General features: G+C 41.1%; 1 protein-coding gene and 1 long non-coding RNA gene across 4 annotated transcripts; one reads left to right on the forward strand and one right to left on the reverse strand.

Annotated features, from left to right (window-relative positions):
* Positions 1 to 1,970: 1,970 nt before the first annotated feature.
* Positions 1,971 to 19,119, reverse strand: SMNDC1 (survival motor neuron domain containing 1). 3 transcript variants are annotated; one of them, XM_039481989.1, is made up of 6 exons: positions 18,957 to 19,119; positions 16,851 to 16,970; positions 10,500 to 10,642; positions 8,447 to 8,608; positions 5,535 to 5,688; positions 1,971 to 3,758 (listed from the first exon to the last, which is right to left on the reverse strand). In XM_039481989.1, the coding sequence occupies exons 2-6, from the start codon at positions 16,968 to 16,970 to the stop codon at positions 3,621 to 3,623; spliced, it is 717 nt and encodes a 238-aa protein (XP_039337923.1). In that variant the 5' UTR covers positions 18,957 to 19,119; the 3' UTR covers positions 1,971 to 3,620. The 3 variants fall into 3 exon arrangements, with proteins under 3 accessions (XP_039337923.1, XP_039337925.1, XP_039337924.1); XM_039481991.1 differs by lacking the exon at positions 18,957 to 19,119 and adding an exon at positions 17,486 to 17,593; XM_039481990.1 differs by lacking the exon at positions 18,957 to 19,119 and adding an exon at positions 17,454 to 17,592.
* On the forward strand, positions 12,852 to 17,613 carry LOC120369090. Its single transcript, XR_005582924.1, has 3 exons — positions 12,852 to 12,989; positions 13,188 to 13,325; positions 17,507 to 17,613. It is a non-coding gene; the product is annotated as an uncharacterized LOC120369090 (long non-coding RNA).
* Positions 19,120 to 20,564: the final 1,445 nt, after the last annotated feature.

A 20,564-nucleotide genomic window follows, 5' to 3' on the forward strand; every position in this document is an offset into this window, starting at 1 on the left:
CCTTATGTGTCAGCATAATGCTATCTTACTATTCTGGAGATGCAGTCTGGAAATTAAATATTTTTCTAAGGTGTATCTAACAATGTGAGTTTATTTGTGATTGTTGCAGTGTACATGAGGTTTTTTTTTCTGAGCTCCTCTGAACATTTTATTTTTTGTGCTGTAACTACACAGGTGCTATAGCCACTTGCTACTTTGAGAAAAAGACCACCCCACAATTGATTGGTGCTGACTCATAAAAGCCAGTCTTTGAAACAAAACACAACTGCTGACTCCATCTCTGTTTATAACATGGGGATGGTGCTGCAAAGATGTTGCATTTTTCATGATTTAAAAATAATTTTGTTTGTGGATATCTGTATTAACTTGTTTAAAACATACAAATAAATTTTATGAAATTTTATTGAGACCCAGTAGGTTTTATTACCACTCTGCATACCTCAACCCAAGTTTAAAGTCAGAAATACATTAAGATTAATTAATTAAGACCAGGGCTGGCTCCAGGTTTTCTGCTGCCCCAAGTGGTGGTGATGGGGAGACATTGGCAGCATGCACTGCTCCATTCGTCGGTGGCAGGTCCGTCACTCCTTCTTTGGCAGCAGCTCAAAGAGGAAGAGAGGGACCCGCCGCCGAATTCCCACCGAAGACCTGGCTGCGCCACCCCTTTGTATTGGCTGCACCTGCTTCCTTAGCTGGTGCCTGGAGCTGGCCCTGGGTAAGGCAGGACTTGCCAAAGTGGTGACCGCTCTGATATTTACTAGCAGTGCTGTCCTGGTCAGTTCTAGTTCTATTCTGCTTATTTCAATTCCCCCCCCATTTCAGCTTGCAACCATCAGAGTCCAGGAGTGATTTATAGCATTCTGCTTGCAGAAGGATCCCACGCAGTTTTTTAAACAAGACACTTATCTGTACTGATACAGATTGATAGCCCAGCCAAGTGCATTAAGGCTGTTGAGCTTGGGACAAGCAGTCATTAAGAGCACATTGAAGGGAAAAGGTACATTACCTAAATGCAGTTCCAGTGATCAAGAATATATCACTTTCACATAACTCATGTGGCCTTCCAGTATGTCAATTAGTTTTACCTTTTAAGGTCCCATGAGACAAGCTAGCTTTCATTGAGGCAGGGGTGTTTCCTACAGTAATGGTGGATCAGCCTGCACTGTTTCATTTTTGGCAGCCCTCTGCCAGACATTCTCTTCAGAGAAAATGGCTGGTGAAAAAATGCTTTTATGGTGGGGACTTTTCTTATACTAAAAGGGAGAATGGATTTGCCATTTAAAGTTTGGCTAATGACATACCCTAATATCTAATGCATCATGTTTTAAGCCCTTTTTTAAAAAAAGGTGTTTTCATTCACATCAACCACAGCACTGTTAAGGACAGTATACCTGGGCCACCCTCCCCAAGGTCAGGTCCTGCATGTTTTATAGCAGAAGTTCCAGTCTCTGTTCTTCCTCACGCAGAGAAAAATAGCTGCTTTCATCAGGAACCATTGCACCCCGGACAAGTACAGTTTTCCATGGAATGATAGACAGATGCCTCATTACGCAGTCATCTCACTATGCAGCAGAACCAATGTCCTTTCTAGTGACTGACAGGTGAATGGGTCTTTGTCAAAAGTGCAGGCTGTACTGGATTTCTCTGACATACACACCACTTTTTAAAATGGCTGTTTTACATTGGGGGTGGGGCTTTCCTCCTTGCACCAGCTTACACCCCATTTTAGATTAAGGTCCTTCTGCAGGCAGCAAAGTTTATATCCCTGCCTCAGGTAGGATATATCTTAAACTAGGCAAAACATGCTTAGAGCATAATGAAATTGAAGCACTTTCAGTGTCTGTTTTCCCCTTCACTAATTCGTTTCCTTATCTGTATCTGACAGTTCTTCAGCATTTTGTAGAAGTCCTTACAGGGTGCTTTGACCGTGCCCAAGCATTGTGTATTTTCACTTTTCCAAACATCCCCAAGAAATTTTAAACACTTTATTTAATAAAAGTTAAACATACAAAACTGAAATTAACACACTTTGTATTCATAAAAATCACTTTCTCCCATTAATAGGAAGAATCTTTTTCTATGCATGGATTCTACACTATCAGTTGCAGAGTTTAGCTTGAGTTGTGACTCAGGTAACTGATGGACATTTCCACCAATCAGTGCATTATCAATTGCTGACATGACCTGATCTAATTAACAAATTACAAAATGAGCTACATTAACATAATATACAAGGGAAACATGGTCAGGATTAATGAACAAGAAATACACTTGAATTATTTACTGGAGGAAATAGCCAAAGTACTCCTGTTCATTAACTCAGGCCTAGATTTTACAAAAATAATATCTACATTGTATACAGGGCTATACATTAACTTTTTTTTGTTTTTTAAACACTTTACGGATTCAGAGGTGGTACCAGTACCGTAAGTGGGAGACAAGTAACAGAGGGAAGCAATCACGTACAAAAGGCAAGAACTTTTACAGGTGGTTTCCTGAATAAAATTGAAAGGGCTCACTGACAGTGTAGGGCTGAAATTACAATGAACACTAGGGCCACACCAGGATTATAGCAAGGCAGAAACTTCAGACTAGCCTTTACTCATTTCCAACTAACTAAATAGGATCCAGGCATTCTTATCTAATGTGCTTCAGTTCTGTTTAAAAGGATGGAGGAAAAAAAACCCACAAAGGCTGCTCAATAAGTTGGGGATTTAGTGTACAGTTGTCAAGTCCCACAACCAGCCCATGGAACCCAGCAGTGCATGGTGCAGAAGGGCTGAGAACATACTTTGCAGATCATGTTATTTAAATTTTCCCAACACTTAAATCTTCACTTTTAAAGTGCAGTTTGACTCTGAAATCTGACTCTCTAAAAATGTCATCTTCGGGTTCCCTGGTTGTGTCTCAGTGACTTCCAGTTTAAATGTGCTCAGCATCCATGTAAGGAGATTCCTCCCCCTAATTTCCAGCCCTGCAAATTCAGTCTGGAATCTCAAAGTGAAGTTGTATTGTTTCTAGCACATGTATCATCACACTACTCATATGTATTCTGTGGGTCACATTCTGCCCTCAGTTACAGCTGTACAAGCTGACTGTCTTCAGTGAGATTGCAAGAAAGTAACTTAGAATTTTATTAACAATTCCATTTTATATACAAGCTAGGATGGAATCCAGCTAACTTTCCCAGAGCTGTACTGGCTCTGTAGTGCTAGTGTAGTTTGTCACTAAAGCAAGAAGATAGGACTGTGAATACAGAGGGAATGAGTAGCTTTTAAAGGCGCCATTTTTACAGTCATTTTTCTGACCCTACCCCTGGCTAAAAGTATGAATGGAAGATTCTGGAGACCAGCATTTCAGCGTAACTGCAAACAGCTCACAAAAACATCTGGCTGCAGAATTTTGCTTTAAGATGACTATATAAAAAGTTTAGTAATGATGAAGGGAATCAACTGAATAGCTGTAGATTTCTTTAAGGCTCACATCAGCTGAAGCCAAGTGATGGTGACAAAATGAACTATTCACTACATGCCAACAAATAATTTACTTTTAGAAAAATATAATGATAAAAAGATAAGTGTAAAGCCCTGCAGAGATGAAGTTTAGCCTTTCCCCCCTTCTTACTGAGGCATCAAATGCCTGACGTTATATTTAGAGGTATCTTGATATTGTGTCATGGGTTTATCTGCAATTCCGCATGTTCCAACCCCGACTTTGCCAGTCACGCTCTCAGGGGAAGCAAAAATACTCCTCTTTACCTGAGAAGGAAACAAAAACACCATTCCTGATTAGTTAGTTCAATACAGTTTGCTAACTGTGAATACATGAGTACTGATTAGTCAGGTCTCTAATCCTACAAACAATCCTCAACACTCTACTTTATAGATCAGCGGTCAGCAACCTTTCAGAAGTGGTGTGCCGAGTCTTCACTCTGATTTAAGGTTTTGCGTGCCAATAATACACATTAATGTTTTTAGAAGGTCTCTTTCTATAAGTCTATAATATATAACTAAACTATTGTTGTATGGAAAGTAAATAAGGTTTTTAAAATGTTTAAGAAGCTTCATTTAAAATTAAATTAAAATGCAGAGCCCCCCCGGACCGGTGGCCAGGACCCAGGCAGTGTGAGTTCTACTGAAAATCAGCTCACGTGCCGCCTTCGGCACACATGCCATAGGTTGCCTACCCCTGTTATAGATGGCAAACTGACACATTAATGTACTTACCCAAGGGCACAGGAGGAGTCAGTGACAGAGGCAACATTAGAAATGAAATTCCTGGCACCCAGTCCCATGCTCTAATCATGCCTCTCTGTGAGCACTTATAGCCAAAGTTCAGGACTAAAGGCCACATTACTTATCATAAGACTGTTTTGTGCTAAGTGCTCAAAAGGACTGACGTTTTAGCACTTCGCCAGCAGTTCCACACTGCCCCTGGGTGAGTGGGAGGAAACCAGAGTGGGCAGCAATACAGGAACACTTCAGCCTCCCCACCACCTCCACTGAACTATGGCTACTCTACAAGACATGTGAAATGGCTGCCAAGTTGGCCACACACCAGATTTTCAGGCTCTCCGCTCCAGTGGACCCCAATCCTCGCAGTCTATGCTGCCACCAACAGTGGACCCAATGCTCCAGCCTGGGCAAGTGCAAGCTTGGTTTCAATAGGGAAAACACCTCACCATGCTAAACCAAGGCCAATCAGAAGGATTTATTATGGGCTTGTATTGTATTTTTTTACATTTCTTGTTTTTTCATAATAATGACTAGCAACAGCTTCCAATTCTTAAAGTCACAGACACGCGTACCTCACGTATAGATAAATCCCAGCACACACCCAGGCATAGGTCTTCTTACAGACCTAGGTTGTGGCAAGAATTCTTTTCCCTGAATAACTTTGACAGAATGTGTATCACTGTATTTCTACACAATGGCTAACATTACCATTAGCTTTGTCAATGGTAGTGAGCTCTCTCAACAGTGGCATGAATGTATGTTAGCAAAAACCAAACTACGCACAATTTGAGGAATAGTCCTACCACCTATCACTGGTATTTGTTCTAGGCTTTTCCTCATCTCCTGCACAGTTATAACAGCCACGAAAAGCTATGTCTGCTGGGTGTATAAGAGAGCCAATCACGCACTTGCCAGCATCAAGGTCTCACAGCAGTTTCCCCAGTATATGGCATGGTGTGGAGCAGTTTGGCCGCGCCTCCAAATGCAAACTTATAGTTAATTTATACTAACAACAATTTAAAAGGCAACCCCAATTCTTGCATAAAAGTGACCAAGTTTCCCAGCCTACACAAGCAAAGGCCTAAGACTTACTTTTCATATTTAGGCATGATCACTCAGCCTATCTACAGCATCAAGCTACCCATTTACACTTACTCTGTTTTGCGGCTGGGCTGCCTCAGACTGTGAAGCTGAGCCATTTGCCCTCAAAGCATCATCTGGGCATGGTATTTTTCCTGTAACTAGTAGGTCGGACTAGTCCTTTTGCTAACTGTTCACACACTGGTAGCATATACAAACCTGGCCTTTTTTGTTTTTAGAATAGGCTCTGTTGTTGAACTGTTGCCACTTGACTTTCTGGTCCTCTCGCTCCTGTTCAAGTTCTTTGATTCTCTGGGCTTTTTTCAAAGCTTTCTTCTTTTTATATTCTCGTTGCTGCGCAATCATCTCTTTTCTGTAAGAAGGAAGGGTAGCCCATGATTATGTTTGTGCCTCCATTTCCTCTTCATAAGGCACGCTGAGGTACACTAAGTACCAAGTAAGAAACTAAATGTAACTATTGTAAGCCATTAGATGTGTAAAACAGGACTCTCAAACAAGCGATTACCCAACCAAGTCAGGACTATGTAAGCTTATGAAGACTACTGATAAACCTTCCCAAACAAGCTGTACTCCATAGATGCAAGAGCAAAGCTGTGAAGTAAGTTATGTGTAACACATGGGTACCATGGTGTGATAGGATCATCTTAAGCCTAGTTTCATCTGCTGCCTGTACAGAACAGATTCATTCTCTGATTCTAGAAAGAATATTAAGTCATTTCTTCTGTAAGGCAGTCTATCAATTGAGAGTATCATTACAGCATTACACTCCTGTAATATTTATCATATAGAATCAGGAGCAATAAAAATGCCCCAAGCAGGTCATTTCAAATAGAGCAATCCTCAGAGCTGGCACAGATGACAAATTCCCAGTTTCACAAATTCTCAAATGGCCCTTTCAAATATAATCAAATAACATTTCTGAATGTACATGGCTCTTTTCCAACATGAGCCAAATCTCACCATGGTGATCTCCCTAAGAAGAATGCCCTTGATCCAGGACTCCTGCACTGATCAGGTAAAAATCAGCAACTGTGGTGGGGATTAGGCACAGGGAAAGGGGAATCTGCAAATAACTTGATAAAACCCAAATTTGTATTGCCTTTTTCTGCAGCAGCTTTCTTTAACACTGTGGCACCCCTTTTGGCATGGAAGGGGTGTTGCAAGAACAGTAGACTGAGGAGAGGTGGGCAGTGTGGCTCTAACAAAGCCATAATGCCAGGAACCAAGGGAAGGGACATGAGTGCTGGGGAGCTAGGACAGAGGCATAAGTCCTTCATACTAATGTGGCTCACAGGGGATCTGTATGTGACAGGAACCACATGCCAGGCTTCTTCCAAAAGGGGAGGTATTAAGCACACACACACCCGCCACCCCATCCCTTAAGGATCATATTAGTGTCCCCAGTTCGGTAAGGCAGAGTCAGTACATCCTAGGACTTTCTCCTACAACCTACCGTAGGCTGGAGGAAGGACGCAAGAGCTGCTCCAGTACTTGGGTCTCCAAATAGACTGGTTCCCAAGATGTAACCCCTCTACATTTTGGTTTCTTATCAGGAAGCTGTGAATCAGGAACCTCTTGGTGCTAGCTGGCAGAGGGCACAGAGAGTGCCTAGAGTTTTACAGGGATCTCCTGGGTCAGATACATGCACAATAATTCACTATAAGGTGGCATGCAAAGTCTCTACCAAGAGCCAGTAGCCCACTGGCCATCATAAACACTGCGAAACACGTGTATAGATAATATTTGAAGTGCTGTGTGTCTGTGCTGAGAATTATGTTCTTAAAGCAGGTAATCAGAAGGTGAAGTGCCTTGGACAGGTTCCTTTCAAGCAGGAGGTAACAGACACTTATCTCTCTGTCTGGTCATATGTGTATTAGGCACTGTATGTCTCACAATGGATGTCTGTTTCAATATTGAGCCAAGTTTATCAAGAAACTGCAAAATCTTGAAGAGAGGAAATTTAAAGGAAGGAATAAACAGCAGGTGTGAATCCTGTTTATGAGTAAAGACAGTGGATTCCTGGGGTATATCTGGGGGTGCAGAGGTACAGACTGGATCCTTCACTGAGAAAGCAAGTTAGCCGCATGTTTGTCTTATGAACAAAGAGTCAGAGCCAAGCCTGCTGTAAAGTGCTGGAAGGACTTTGGGTGAGCACTGATCTATAAGACAGGAAAGTATCTAGTTAAGCCTAGGTTCTAGAATGCTTATATGGTATAAGTAACCATTTGTTTCCAATACTTTACTTGCTACTTTGTTAAATAAACAGTTACTTGTTTTTACTATAAATATATCTAAGTGGTGTGTGTTAAACAGAACAATAATCTGAGGTGCAGTAAATTGGGGTGTGCTGCTTCTTTGGCAGTAGCAAATCTGTGAATACTGTCAGCATCCACTGGAACAGGGAGAGGACACTCCAGGGAGATGCTCGGGGGCAGGAATATGCCTAGCACTAACCTGAAGCAAGAGTGCGGGACCTGCCGAGGCTAAGAGGAGTGCTTGTGTTGCCCGTGGACAGTGAAGTCAGAGAGCTGACCTATGGCAGGCACAGACCAGGCTTCCTCATGCTAAGGGCAGTGGGTAATGAGGTGCCTCACAACTCTGGGTACTCCCATAAAGAATCAAAGCAGTTTCACTTTTTGAAGCTATTTTTTCATTCCTCCAAATGAAAACTTGTCTATGCAACACTTACAATTTCAAGCAGGAGCTCTGAAAAGCTTCTGCTAGACTACAGGCATCTACCACTTCTTTAATCAGTAATTTATAATATATACTCACTATTTCATCACACACACAAGTCTCTATCTTCTCCTGAAACACAAATTGTAAGCATCATCTCCATATTGCATTCCTCTTTACCTGATCATGATTTGGAACCTACATTGTTTAGAACTGGCCTCTTTGCTGGCAATGAAAGAATTCTACTTTTGTATCTCACATTAATATCCTTGATAAATATGACATCAGAATTGGTCTAAGAGTGAGATGCTAACAGGTTGTTTTACCAGAGTATGTTTCCTTAAGCAAATTCCATCCACCACACGAACATAACATGCTTGGTTGGCCTAAGTTCTTTGTTAAAGTACACATCTAAGGTTATACAAGTCACTTACTTGGACATGGGTTTGTTGCCACTGTCCTCTTTTGCCTTTCTTCCCTCTTCTACAGGTTTGAGGTTGAGCAGAGGCGTGACTTCAGCATTGCCATATCCAGCAAACGTGATTGCAGCAGTACCATTCTCCTCATCTATCTCTTCAATCTCAGCTTCGTAACACCTGTAAAGATATCATGGCTGTAAGCATGTGAGTAATGGTTTAATACTCAGCCCTACAACACCTACGCTGTTATTCAGCTACTAACATTAAGTTAAGTATTTGCTACCAATCTGCTTCATTTTTTGGGACAAAATACAAATCAAGCTGAGAAACAAATGCCTTGTGAAACTGCAAAGTTAAGAATCTCGCTTTTTTTCCTAGTTGATAGGTCATGCAATATCAGATTGTAAAACTATAGCATTCTAGATAACACAGATTAGAGCTAGTCAGGAATTTTCTGACTGAATGCTTTTTCCACCAGAAAATGCTGATTTGTTGAAAATAAAACTGTTCACAGGAAGGGCTGGTTTTGAGTTTCACAAATCTTCTGATTCAAATTTTTTAAAAAAGAAAGTTTCAAAATTATTTAATTGTCCTGTTTTGTCATTTTTCTAGTTCAAAACAACTTTTTTATTTCAAACCTCTAGTTATACTAAAAACTTTTTAAAAGGCCATACTAATTCTTTTTGGACCATCTGTTTAGAAAGGTTTTGAGACTGACTTTTTGTTTTATTTAGGACGAAGAAAAAAATCTGAAGTCTCAATCTCCCGCCCAGCTCTGCTACAGAAGCTAGAGACTATACTTACAGATATAATTCCAATTAACACCTTCCTACTTTGTTTTGATATAGTCACCATCTTGAGAGAGACTTGAATTGAGTTAAAAACCAATGCTTTATACTGTGTGAAAACTATGGGGAACCCCAGCTTTTGTGTGGTAGGAAGCATTAATCTCTAGCTAGCACTTCTTGAGACACTGGCTGCTTAAATCATGTTGCAGCTTTAGTGGAAAGAAACAAGATAGTAATCCAAGTGAGTAAGGTCCAATACCACTTGACCTGCTAGAACTAGAAACATTTAAGTGGACCAGTACAAATGCTTTCAGATCCAACAAACTTATCATTCTGATCACTGGTTTAGGCCAGATCTTGGGACCCAGTAGTGACCCAAGAATTTAAAAATGTAACATTTATGATCTTAGGTGAGAAAATATTTCAGCCATCAATGCCTAGCAACAGAAGAAGTGTTTTTATTTTTGAAGTTTGTTTTCTACATGAAAGTATCAATAATTCTGCATCAATGCATATATTTGGTTTTCACTACATTAGCAGCTCCATTGTACAAGGATTCAACTCTTTTCTAAGAGAAGGAAATGGGATGTTTACTCAATCTGAACAGTTTGATTAGAAAAAATTCAGAAATGCTTGTATGTTACAAAATAAAGGATAAACTATCATTTTGAAAATATATATATTTGTATTTCAAAGACTACAAGATCAGACTAAATTGAAGCAACCTCAGAAACTCTCAATAACATTAGCCGGGGGAGTCAAAACCAACTATTTTGGTACAGCATCTCCGGAGCATGGTCCAGCCAAGTATCAAGCCCCTAAAGACAGAGCAATATTGCAATCGCAATAGAACTACAGTCAAATGATGGTGTTCCAAGTTAAATGCACAGACTTAAATCTCTCAGTCATTTTTCATGACAATGAGTAAATGTAAAATACATAAACAGAATGGCAATTACATACCCTGGTACATTTGACAGGTACTACACTAATGATTATAACTAGTTTATGAAAGTGTATGGTTTTTTTAAAGTTGTATGTGTTATATTTCTTTTGAGGGTGGTGACAAGAAAAGGTGTTTTCAGAATCACCGAATATCAAATTTGCTTTGTCTATAATATTCAACTTCACTAAAAGGAAATACAATGGTTACTTAATTGCTCTTAGCTATTCTTTGTTAGAATGACTCAAATGGGGCAGTTCAAGCTGAATGAAAATCTCTTACCATTGTACTGTATTATTTCATGTAACTGTTAGAGAAGTTTGTTTTCTACACTTACTGTCCATCTTCACTCCATATTGCCATACATTTATCCCCAACCTTCCAGGAGTGACTGGGTAGGGCAGAAGCAGAACTATCAGAACTTGCAAGGGCTTCCGAAGGTTGTGTTGAAAGGAGATCTTTGGTTAATTCTATAACTTCCTGGAAAAGGAAGAGGCAAAAAATACACTTTCAAACACCATTACTGTGCTTTATTTTTTCCCCAAGTTGACAGATCTTTTTCTAGTAATGATTGTATTAAACGTATATCTGATGTAAAGCAGACTGCGGGCTATTTACCACTAATTGCAGTGTATTAGCCTTAGACATCACATATGTAGAAGAAAGCAATGTTATGACTGTATGCTATATTGAAATGAGGCCACTTCTCCACCCTTGGTCAACTTTCAAAATGCCCCAATGTTTCCTTTTTACAGCAATTATTTCTAGCTGAACTGCTTTTGCATAGGCTCAGAGACATAGCCAGCTATTCACGTGGAAACAATCCTTGATGTGACTCTCTTTGCACATGTGTGCTGCACATGATCCTCAGTTTTTGACTGAAGAGCACATCACAGCAATGGGGAGTGAGCAGCCAGTGTTACATTCACTGCTCATAGGGAAGGCAAGGGCTAAATTAATTCAAATAAACTTTAAGATAGATAATTGTGAATGATTTGTTTTTCTGCCTCAACTGCAGTTTATTTTTCATTGGTGATTATTTAAAAAATGATTGGTTAGCCCAGAAATTACACATTGCATAGTTTTAGAATACTTGCATATAAAATAAGCGTACTAATGATAAGCACCTCTGAATGAGAGGTACCATTTATTCGGTTCCTTTGAAAAAGTGGGGATTGGCTGAGCTGAAGTATTCACAGAGATATTAAGGACAGAGGAGTGTCTCCTTTTTGAGATCCCAGTTTAGGAAAGTATCCCATTTCAGGAAAGCATTTAGGAACATGCTTAATTGCCTTCCTGAATAAAGATGGACTTAATTATGCACTTAAGTGATTTCCTGAATCAGGGCCTCAACGTGTGGGGGCCGAACCTCCTCATTTAACCTGACAGAATGACCTGAACAAGAAAAATGCCAGAAGAAAATATATATTTTTTCTATTAATTGATTTTTAGTGCCTTTAGACACTACAGATTGAAGTCTTACGTATTCACAGAGCAGATACAGCACAGTACACAGCAATGCAAGTTTCCACCCCCTCCCCTGCCATTGTGATTGGACCTGGAGGGACCACTTCTATGGGTAGGTGTTTAGTTCAGTCTCAATGTTACCTATTTTAAAACAAACTAACTTCCCCAATTAGGTAGCCACCATCTTTGATGACTCAGGAGCCAAAGTAGGTAGGCAAATTTCTAGGTTTTCTATAAACTTCATAAACCAGTGGAAGAAAATACTTAGATGGTTTAGAGGGTAAGAATTTGAATGCCTATTTTTCACCTTAATGAGAAAGATATTTAATGTCTACTCCTTTTATTGCAATGTAGCAAATGCCAATTGAATCGGTGCTATATTCTTATTTGCCAGTGTGAAGACTCTTGATCATAGCTACTGAAAAAAATACGTAGTTCAACAACTAGCAGATAAAAGCAAAACATCAGCACTTTCCTACATGAGGAAAGGCAACTCCACAATTCATAAACAAGAAATGGTGTTAGGCCTTACAATATCCCAATATTTTTATCTGATGCAAGTCACAAAATTAAGGGCAAATAACCCTGTCCTCTCCACAGATTCGCCCCACAACACATTATGTCTATGCTGCTGCTCCCACAAATAATACTGCCCAGAGGCAAGGCCAGCGACAGGATGATTTGGAAGCAATTTTAATCCGTTTTGCCAGAGCAGAAACGGCACGTGTTGGCCCCGCACAGGCACAAGCATTCTTTGCAACTACTGGCTGTGGGGTGATTTAAATAAAGAAACTGTACTTGTGATGAGGAACAGCCTTTTTCAAAATGGATTTCCACATTAGCCCATGAAACAATACAAAGCATGAAGATTCCATGTTCCTGACCCCAATGTTTTCCTTAGTCAAGATCCAAGATGAGAAGTACTTTTGGTAAGTGGTACACCCTAAAGAAGATTTGAAAGGCCCCAAAAGGAACTCTCTATAGTCTTGATAGACTCCCCCATGCCACTTTTCTTAATAAATGGAATCAACAACTATCTAGAGAGTGGGACAGGAAGGCTGCAGGACCCAGCAGGGTTCCTCTCTCAGCTCAGCAGAGATGAGAGAGAACAGCTGAAGCCTGATTCACTAAACCTCATCAATAAGGGCCTATAAAGAGAAGGAAAGCTCAAGGCAGAGAGAAGGCTGCTCTTCATTTCTCCAGAAGTTTGAGGATTCTATTCCCAGAGACCAACCCCATAAAGTTTTTAGTTTTCTTATATGTTTGTCTGAGTAGCTAGCACACAGGCACAAAGGGCCTGACAACTGGACTGTCTTTTGTTTGTCAATATCTGAACCAGTCAGACCTCCCTAACAAGGAGGTTTGTTTTTGCTTTAGAAGACCCTCTGGTGATTTTGTGGCAGGGACTGGAACAGAGGATATGGCCACAGTCTACCTTTACAATAATCTTTATTTTGCAGAATATTGCATATGGGCCAACACTGATTTTGATATTTAGAATATTTCATTTGAGGGAGCTCCTTGGAGTACATACCATTAATTACTTTTCCTTCCCCAGGTCTGAGCTCTAACACTGCTCCTTCACTCACAGAGCGGGTGGTAGTAGCAGTAATCTGCAAATCCAGGAAGCATCATGACTTGTGATATGTGTATCAGCAGGTCAAATAGAGTACAGCTGTGCACTGATTACCTGAAGGTAAGCGTTTCAGATATACAGAAACCACTGTAATTTGAGACAGTTGACTTACTCCTGCCTCCTTCATAAGTCGTTTATCTATTAAGATAGCTTATTGTAGAACTAGAGTGAATATGCACACAGATTACTCAATCAACAATTCATTGACTTTACCAGTTGTTTAAAGGGTAGGCTATAAACAAACTTGTGGTAAAATCTTATTTTGCCTACCTATCAATACTGGACACACATAGTGGATAGAAACTTGAACCATATACAGCATGTGTTGAATTGGTTAGAGTTACAATACATCTGTTTTGTTGTTCTAACATATAGCATACTATAGTGTTAGTGAGAACACAACTGGAGTATTGCACATAGTGGGGGGCATCACATTACAGTAACAGCTGAGGAACTGGAAGGTGCAGATAAGCGCCATTAGGTTTATGCAGTTTCAAGGGCTAGAGCAGGGGTCAGCAACCTTTCGGAAGTAGTGTGCCGAGTCTTCATTTATTCACTCTAATTTAAGGTTTTGCGTACCAGTAATACATTTTAACTGTTTTAGAAGGGCTCTTTCTATAAGTTTATAATATATAACTAAACTATTGTTGTATGTAAAGTAAATAAGGTTTTTAACATGTTTAAGAAGCTTCATTTAAAATTAAATTAAAATGCAGAGCCCACCAGACCGGTGGCCAGGACCCGGGCAGTGTGAGTGCCACTGAAAATCAGCTTGCGTGCCGCCTTCGGCACAAGTGCCATAGGTTGCCTACCCCTGGGCTAGAGAAACTAGATTTGTAGAAATAAGGGAATGGGAGGAAAAAAGCGAACTCTATCCCATAAAATTCTTAAAGAAAGTAGCAAGTTGAAAAAACGTGAGGGCACCAACTGAAACTAAGAACAGGCATTGAAGGAAGTTGAAAACAAGAAGTTTATTTAAGCAGAAAGTAATGTGGTACCCACTACCAAAGCAGGAAGAGAAGCTGCAACTGTCATGTATTCAGACGTCAGACCGCATTTATGGGGGCGGGGTCTCTGGACTCTAGATAGACTAGCTCATGAACTACATTAAAATAACACTACAGAAAGGCTGAATGGCTCATTTTTAAAGCAAGATTTGTGGGGAAGAGTTAGAATGTGCTGTTACTGCCTACTATAGCAAAACTTCTAATTAGGGTAGCCACATGCAGCCAAATAAGCTATACAATGTGACTTGCTGCCACCTTCCTGTTACATGGCGATGCAACCTGTGGAGACTACAGGTCCCAGCATGCAAAGATCCATCCTTATGAGAGTGGCCTTTCACACAAGTCAAGATGGAGCTCTGTATTGTGGAGTGCATAGTTTCCACAGCTTGTAACATCATATTAAAGAGGAGGCTGGTTGCAATCCACTCTAGTTCATGCAAGTTAGATTTGATCTTTGGTTACATAGGTACCTTGCTAGAAGTCCCTCAGTAAAGTAAAAGACGGGGAGCCCATTATTTACATGAAAATATCTTGGTCAAAGCTGAGCATGCTGTGTATGGTAATGATGGATGCAATACTGAGATAAAGGATTGTTTCAGATACATAACTGAATCTTTAGAACAAACAGGAAACAACAATTTAATTGAGACACTAAAAAAATATAAAGTTAGATTTTCCATTTTTAAGGTGGACTGTATGGGTAGCAAACCTTTTGGAGATGGGAATTCAAACATCTTCCCTATTCTGTGCAGAGCTTTTATTTAAAAATGTTTTCCAAGTTGTCCATTCACATCAATGATTTCCACACATCAAAGCAGACCTGATATTGGTATTAGAAATATGAGTTTTGCTCCGGATTTTAAAAATATACACATGCTTTTAAGAATGTGCAACAAAGTACATTCTCATTATACAACAAAATTTCCTGTGGACACAAGACCTTTACATTTAAAAGGAAATCTAAAGCTTATTGATGGGAGACATTGATTTAGCTTGTTTTTGAGTTGTATTTTTATTGTTACCATTTCTTCAAGCAGCAGCAGCTACTGAATGCTGCAGTGGGCAGTTTTATCTACTTAAGTTTGTGAATAATAACTTTGCTGCTATAGTGCTCTCTCTCTCTCTAGCAACAACAAAGTAGTATTTTGCACCCATACGCTAACATTTAAGAAAACATTAAATACAGGCATACTTATGTGCCAATTTTGTTGCCTGAAGTGATAAAAAAAGGCCTTTGTAATCAAGTTGAAGGTGTTCATGCCATTGTCCAAAGTGGGTCTAATGAGGACTTTGAGTAGCTTTTATCTATCAACAAAAAATAACTTAGGAGCTTAAGTATAAACATATTCCAGGTGGTGGCACATTTGACATTTCATAACAAATCTGGCATTCCTTACATACCCAGACTTCTATTAAAAAGTCAGCGGGAGGCTAAGGTGTGCCAGGATTTCAGACTTATGCTGTAAAGATATTTCAGCTATCTTTATAGATGTGAAAACAACGAGGAGTCTGGTGATACCTTAAAGACTAACAGATTTATTTGGGCATAAGGATCTGAAGAAGTGGGTTTTTTACCCACAAAAGCTTATGTCCAAATAAATCTGTTAGTTTTTAAGGTACCACCGGACTCCTCGTTGTTTTTGTGGATACAGACTAACACGGCTACCCCTCTGATACTTGATTTACAGATGTGATTGAAAGTGTGCATAATGTCTAATTTGATTTATTCAACACAAATGTATGTGGAGAGATTCAGTGCTCAGGATAGTCCAAATGCTGTGACAAATGGAAATAGCTACATAGTTTAAATGGAGCATGCAATGGCTTTATTTAAAAAAAAATGCAGACTTGAGTGGAGATTAGATTCAATTACAAGGTGATAAAATTTGATGCCTACAATTTACTGGTGTATTATTCTAATATCGCAAAAAGGCCACTGATGAAGATTGGGAAAGGTTGTCTTTGGACAAAGTTTATAAAAGGTACAAAAATGTGTACAGTACAAAAAGACTATTTGCATAGTTTTTCACAGTTCTCTCTCCAATTCTTTGGAAGCTAAAAGGGTTCTTTCCGCAAATTTTGTTCTTCCTTCAGCCTGCACGTGCAATGCAACAGTGTGGTCACTATCAACTTAAGCTAAGACATGAATTTTTTTAGCCTTCTCTTTTTTTAAAGGGAGGCAATATTATTTAAGTATTTCAGCCAATGCCTTGCACATCTCAAATAAGAATGCTTTTTTCTTCTTTATGGTGAGGTACTAACATCTTTTTTAAAAACAAATCAAATAGCAGTGACTTTTTTTTAAAAGCACATAAAACAACATGAATATTAATAAACTTAAAAAGACAGGCCAAACGTTGGGACTGCCAGCTATACCACTGTCCCTTCAAGCAATCTGAGATCTTAAAACAAACCTTTAACTTACATTTTGTAATAACCCTGACAAGTATTTATTATTTTTGTTGAAGTGCAAATACCCAGCAACAAGCTATGTCTCTGCTTGAGAGAAAGTGACGGCATTTTTGCTGACATTACTCATGATAGAAAGATCTCAGTTTCTAATTCCCTCAATCCTCACCTGTAAATCTTTTTTTAATTTTAGTAAGTCTTCATTTTCTCCATTCCCAGAAAGAGCAGCCTCAACTTGCTGGAGCTGAGCTTTATAGCTAGCTAGCTGTTTTGCAAGATCTTCTGACATCTGTAAAAAGAAGTAAACCTTAGAACAGAAAGGAGCAAAACTGCTTTGATAAATTCTTTTGTAGTGAAAATAAAATAGAACTTGTAACTGGTTAAAAAGATGTTACAGCTATCATAGATGGACACCTAACACTAATTTTTAGTATTACGCTATTTCAGTGGATAGCCACTCACCCACTGTCATACGAATTCTGATCAAAACCAACAACAAAATCCTTGAAATAAGTAATTTACAAGTTGTATGTATACAATAGTGGACACTATATAAATGAGTAACACTATCTTTAACACATAGCACATAATGATTCATATCTTCAAAATATTCTGAGGTCCCAGGCATTATAATTTTGCCTTTCCACTTATAAACAGCATCATCTTCACATTCTCAGTCACTCTCTTTAGATGTGTATACACAACTCTTACCGCCTCACTTAATATTCTATCATCTTGTTTTAAGCCACTTTTTATATAATAAAACACATACTTCTTTTAAAGTTAATGTAATGTTAGCCTTTCCTTCTAATGTCTTCTGCATAGGGCATCACATGATGGAGACAAAACTAGCCTTTTGTCACAGATGGATTGGTGAAGACTCTTTGGGCCAGGGACAGTCTATCTGTTGTGTGCTTGAACTGCTAGGTGACAGAATACAAAGAAAATGGAGAGGCTGACATACTAATTCATAAATTCGGATCAGTGCAATTTTAACGGACTGTGCCTTCCTCTACTTTCACAAGTAATACTCCTGCATGACAGTTTGCAGCATGCACCTCCTTCCTAACCCAGGGATTGGGGCTAGGAGCTGGGGGAAGAAGAGGTAAATGGGAACTCTGAGCAGACAGTGGAAGGGGGATGGAGGGGGAAAGGTCAACGCTAGACTGAGGAGAGGGGAGAAAGACAGGGGAGGGAGGGCTGGCAGGACACAAGATGGTTGGCTTAGTCTATGGAAGAAGAACAGGAGTATTTGTAGCACCTTAGAGACTAACACATTTATTTAAGCATAAGCTTTCGTGGGCTACAGCCCACTTCATCAGATGTATAGAACGGAACATATAGTAAGAAATATATACATACAGAGAACATGGAAAGGTGGAAGTAGCCATACCAACTGTAAAAGGCTAATTAATTAAGATGAGGTATTATCAGCAGGAGAAAAAAAAACTTTTGTAGTGATAATCAAGATGGCCCATTTTATACAGTTGTTAAGTGTCTTCACACCTTCTTGTCATGGGGAAATAGATTCAATATGTGTAATGACCCAGCCACTCCCAGTCTCTATTCAAACCCACGTTAATGGTATCTAGTTTGTATATTAATTCAAGCTCAGCAGTTTCTTGTTGGAGTCTGTTTTTTGAAGCTTTTCTGTTGCAAAACTGCCACCTTTAACTCTGTTACTGAGTGACCAGAGAGCCTCTTGATTAGCCTCTTACAGTTGGTATGGCTACTTCCACCTTTTCATGCTCTCTGTATATATATATTTATTTCTCACTATATGTTCCACCCTATGCACCTGATGAAGTGGGCTGTAGCCCACGAAAGCTTATGCTCAGATACATTTGTTAGTCTCCCAGGTGCCACAAGGGCTCCTGTGCTTTTTGCAGATACAGACTCACACGCTGCTACTCTGAAACCAGCCCATGGAAGGTGAATGGAGCAGACGGGGAGCGGGGGAGGGGCTAGGGCGTTGGGGGGTGGGGCTACGGCCGGTGGGGGCGTGTGGGAGCGGACAGGACCGGCGGGGGGGGAGTTAGGGCCTGTGGAGGTGAGTGGGGCGGGCTGAGGGAGGATGTGGTGGGCCTAGGCCAGAGGAATTCCGGGCCGGGGGGGGGGGGGTGTCCCGCGACCCAGCCTGCCAGGCGGGGGCTGAAACCTGAGGGGCGGGAGGAGAAGGGGTCGGGCCGGGGAGCCTCGGAGCCGCCTCCGGTGGGAGGCGGGGCGGTGCCGGGTCCCGGCTGCGCGGGAAGGGTTAATAGCCGCGTCCTCTCACCTTGGCCGCGGGAGGGGGGGTCCGCGCCGCGCTGGGTCCCGTCAGGCCTGGGCCGCTTCCTCCTCCGCGCGACGCACGGAGCCAGGAGCCGCGGGCACCAACAATCGCGAGACTTCCGGTGGAGGGGGGGGGGAAGGACGAGCCAGTCACGTGCCCGCCGCTGGTCAAAGGGCACGAGACCGGGAGGGATCCGCGCTGGGTGGCCACGTGACGGCAGCGAAGAGCGCGCGAGAGCTGGTTCATCCGGGCACCTTTGTGGCGTCAGCGGATGAGGTAGAACGCCGAGCCCCGCCCCTCCTGTGTAGCCTCGTGCGGGGCGCTACCTGAGGCGCGTGCTCGGACCGAGGTAGCGACATGACGCCTGAGGGGGTCTGCCCCGCCCCTCTGCAAGGCAAGGGGAAACTCTTCGCGTCTCGGCTTCCCAGCTGGGGAAACTGAGGCACGGCGAGGTGGCGGCTAAGGTGGCCGCTCCTCTCTTGCCACCATAGTGGACGTGCTGGGTCTTTCGGGAACGGCGTGACCCTGCCCTCGCCGGTGGGACCTGGGACTCACGGGTCCCTGGAAGGGCAGGCTGGGGGGGGTTCAGCCTGACATGGGTCACACTGTTTGGGGTGGAGCGGGGCGCTCTTCAAAGGGGCAGCCCCTGGCTGAGACCGTCCAAAACCACGTCTGGTTTTGCCCGAGGAGGGGCAAACCCTAGAAAAGCAGGATGGTCTGGTGGCTTAATAGCGAACAAGTGGTCTGCTTAGTTAAGACCCAAGCTTTCTAAGTCAAGCACCCTAAACCTCCCCCCATTTTAAGAGGTTTTAGGTACCCCCGTTTGGAGGGGAAAAAAAAAGTTGGCCGAGGCTAGCCTGAAGAACAACTCTAAGCTTGTCTCTTTCCCCAGCAGAAGTTGGCCCAGTAAAAGGTATTCCCCAAGCAGCCTTTTTCAAACATTTAAAACTTTCTCCTCAATTGCCCCTGGGGCTGATATTTATCATACAAGTTTCATAACATTCAATTCAGCTGTTACTGAGAGCGCCAAACCTGTGGAAACTTTGCTAGATATTTTTTCATAGACCGCTTTGCACTCATAGCTCAGACTTGATTTTGTAAATTATGTTATCAAGTTTGAAGCATGTTGCCAGAGTGAAATGCATGGAGGAATTAGTTCTGTAAACTGTAACAGAGCATTAGCTTTCTCCTTCTGAAAGTTAATCATATGTGGCTGCTTTTAAAAACATCCTGGGTATAGTCTTCAGTAATATGTGCCTAATGTTTGCACACACCCACACAGACTGCCTAATAGCAGCATAATGTGCATGTGTACACATGTTCAAAACACTATATTCCTGGTACCCTCACAACGAAATATAATTACCCCCCTACGTATAGGGAAACTGAGGCACAGTTGTGCTTATTATTCCTGGGCATCTATATATGTGGCAAGAGTCTCAATAAACAACTAAAGACAATCACTTTATCAACAAGTTTACACTCTAAGCTCCTAACCATGCAATTTGATCTGTGCAGATTGATGTTTACACTGGCATGAAGTTCTGTTAAAGGCATTGGCTCCACATGGGCAGATTAAATTGCTGTTTTAAGGGAACTTCGTTTGTGATA

Source organism: Mauremys reevesii, linkage group 7 (assembly GCF_016161935.1).
Source record: "Mauremys reevesii isolate NIE-2019 linkage group 7, ASM1616193v1, whole genome shotgun sequence".
Classification (NCBI taxonomy): Eukaryota; Metazoa; Chordata; order Testudines; family Geoemydidae; genus Mauremys; species Mauremys reevesii.

Bases quoted from the DNA above. Each gene is read 5' to 3' on its own strand.
- SMNDC1 (XM_039481990.1), bottom strand. From the start codon at position 17,504: ATGCAGAAGACATTAGAAGGAAAGGCTAACATTACATTAACTTTAAAA. The intron at 8,609-10,499 runs GTAAGTGTAGAA...ATATCTTTACAG, and splicing joins ATATGGAGTGAAGATGGACA to GTGTTACGAAGCTGAGATTG. The intron at 5,689-8,446 runs GTAAGTGACTTG...TCCTTCTTACAG, and splicing joins GGCAACAAACCCATGTCCAA to AAAAGAGATGATTGCGCAGC.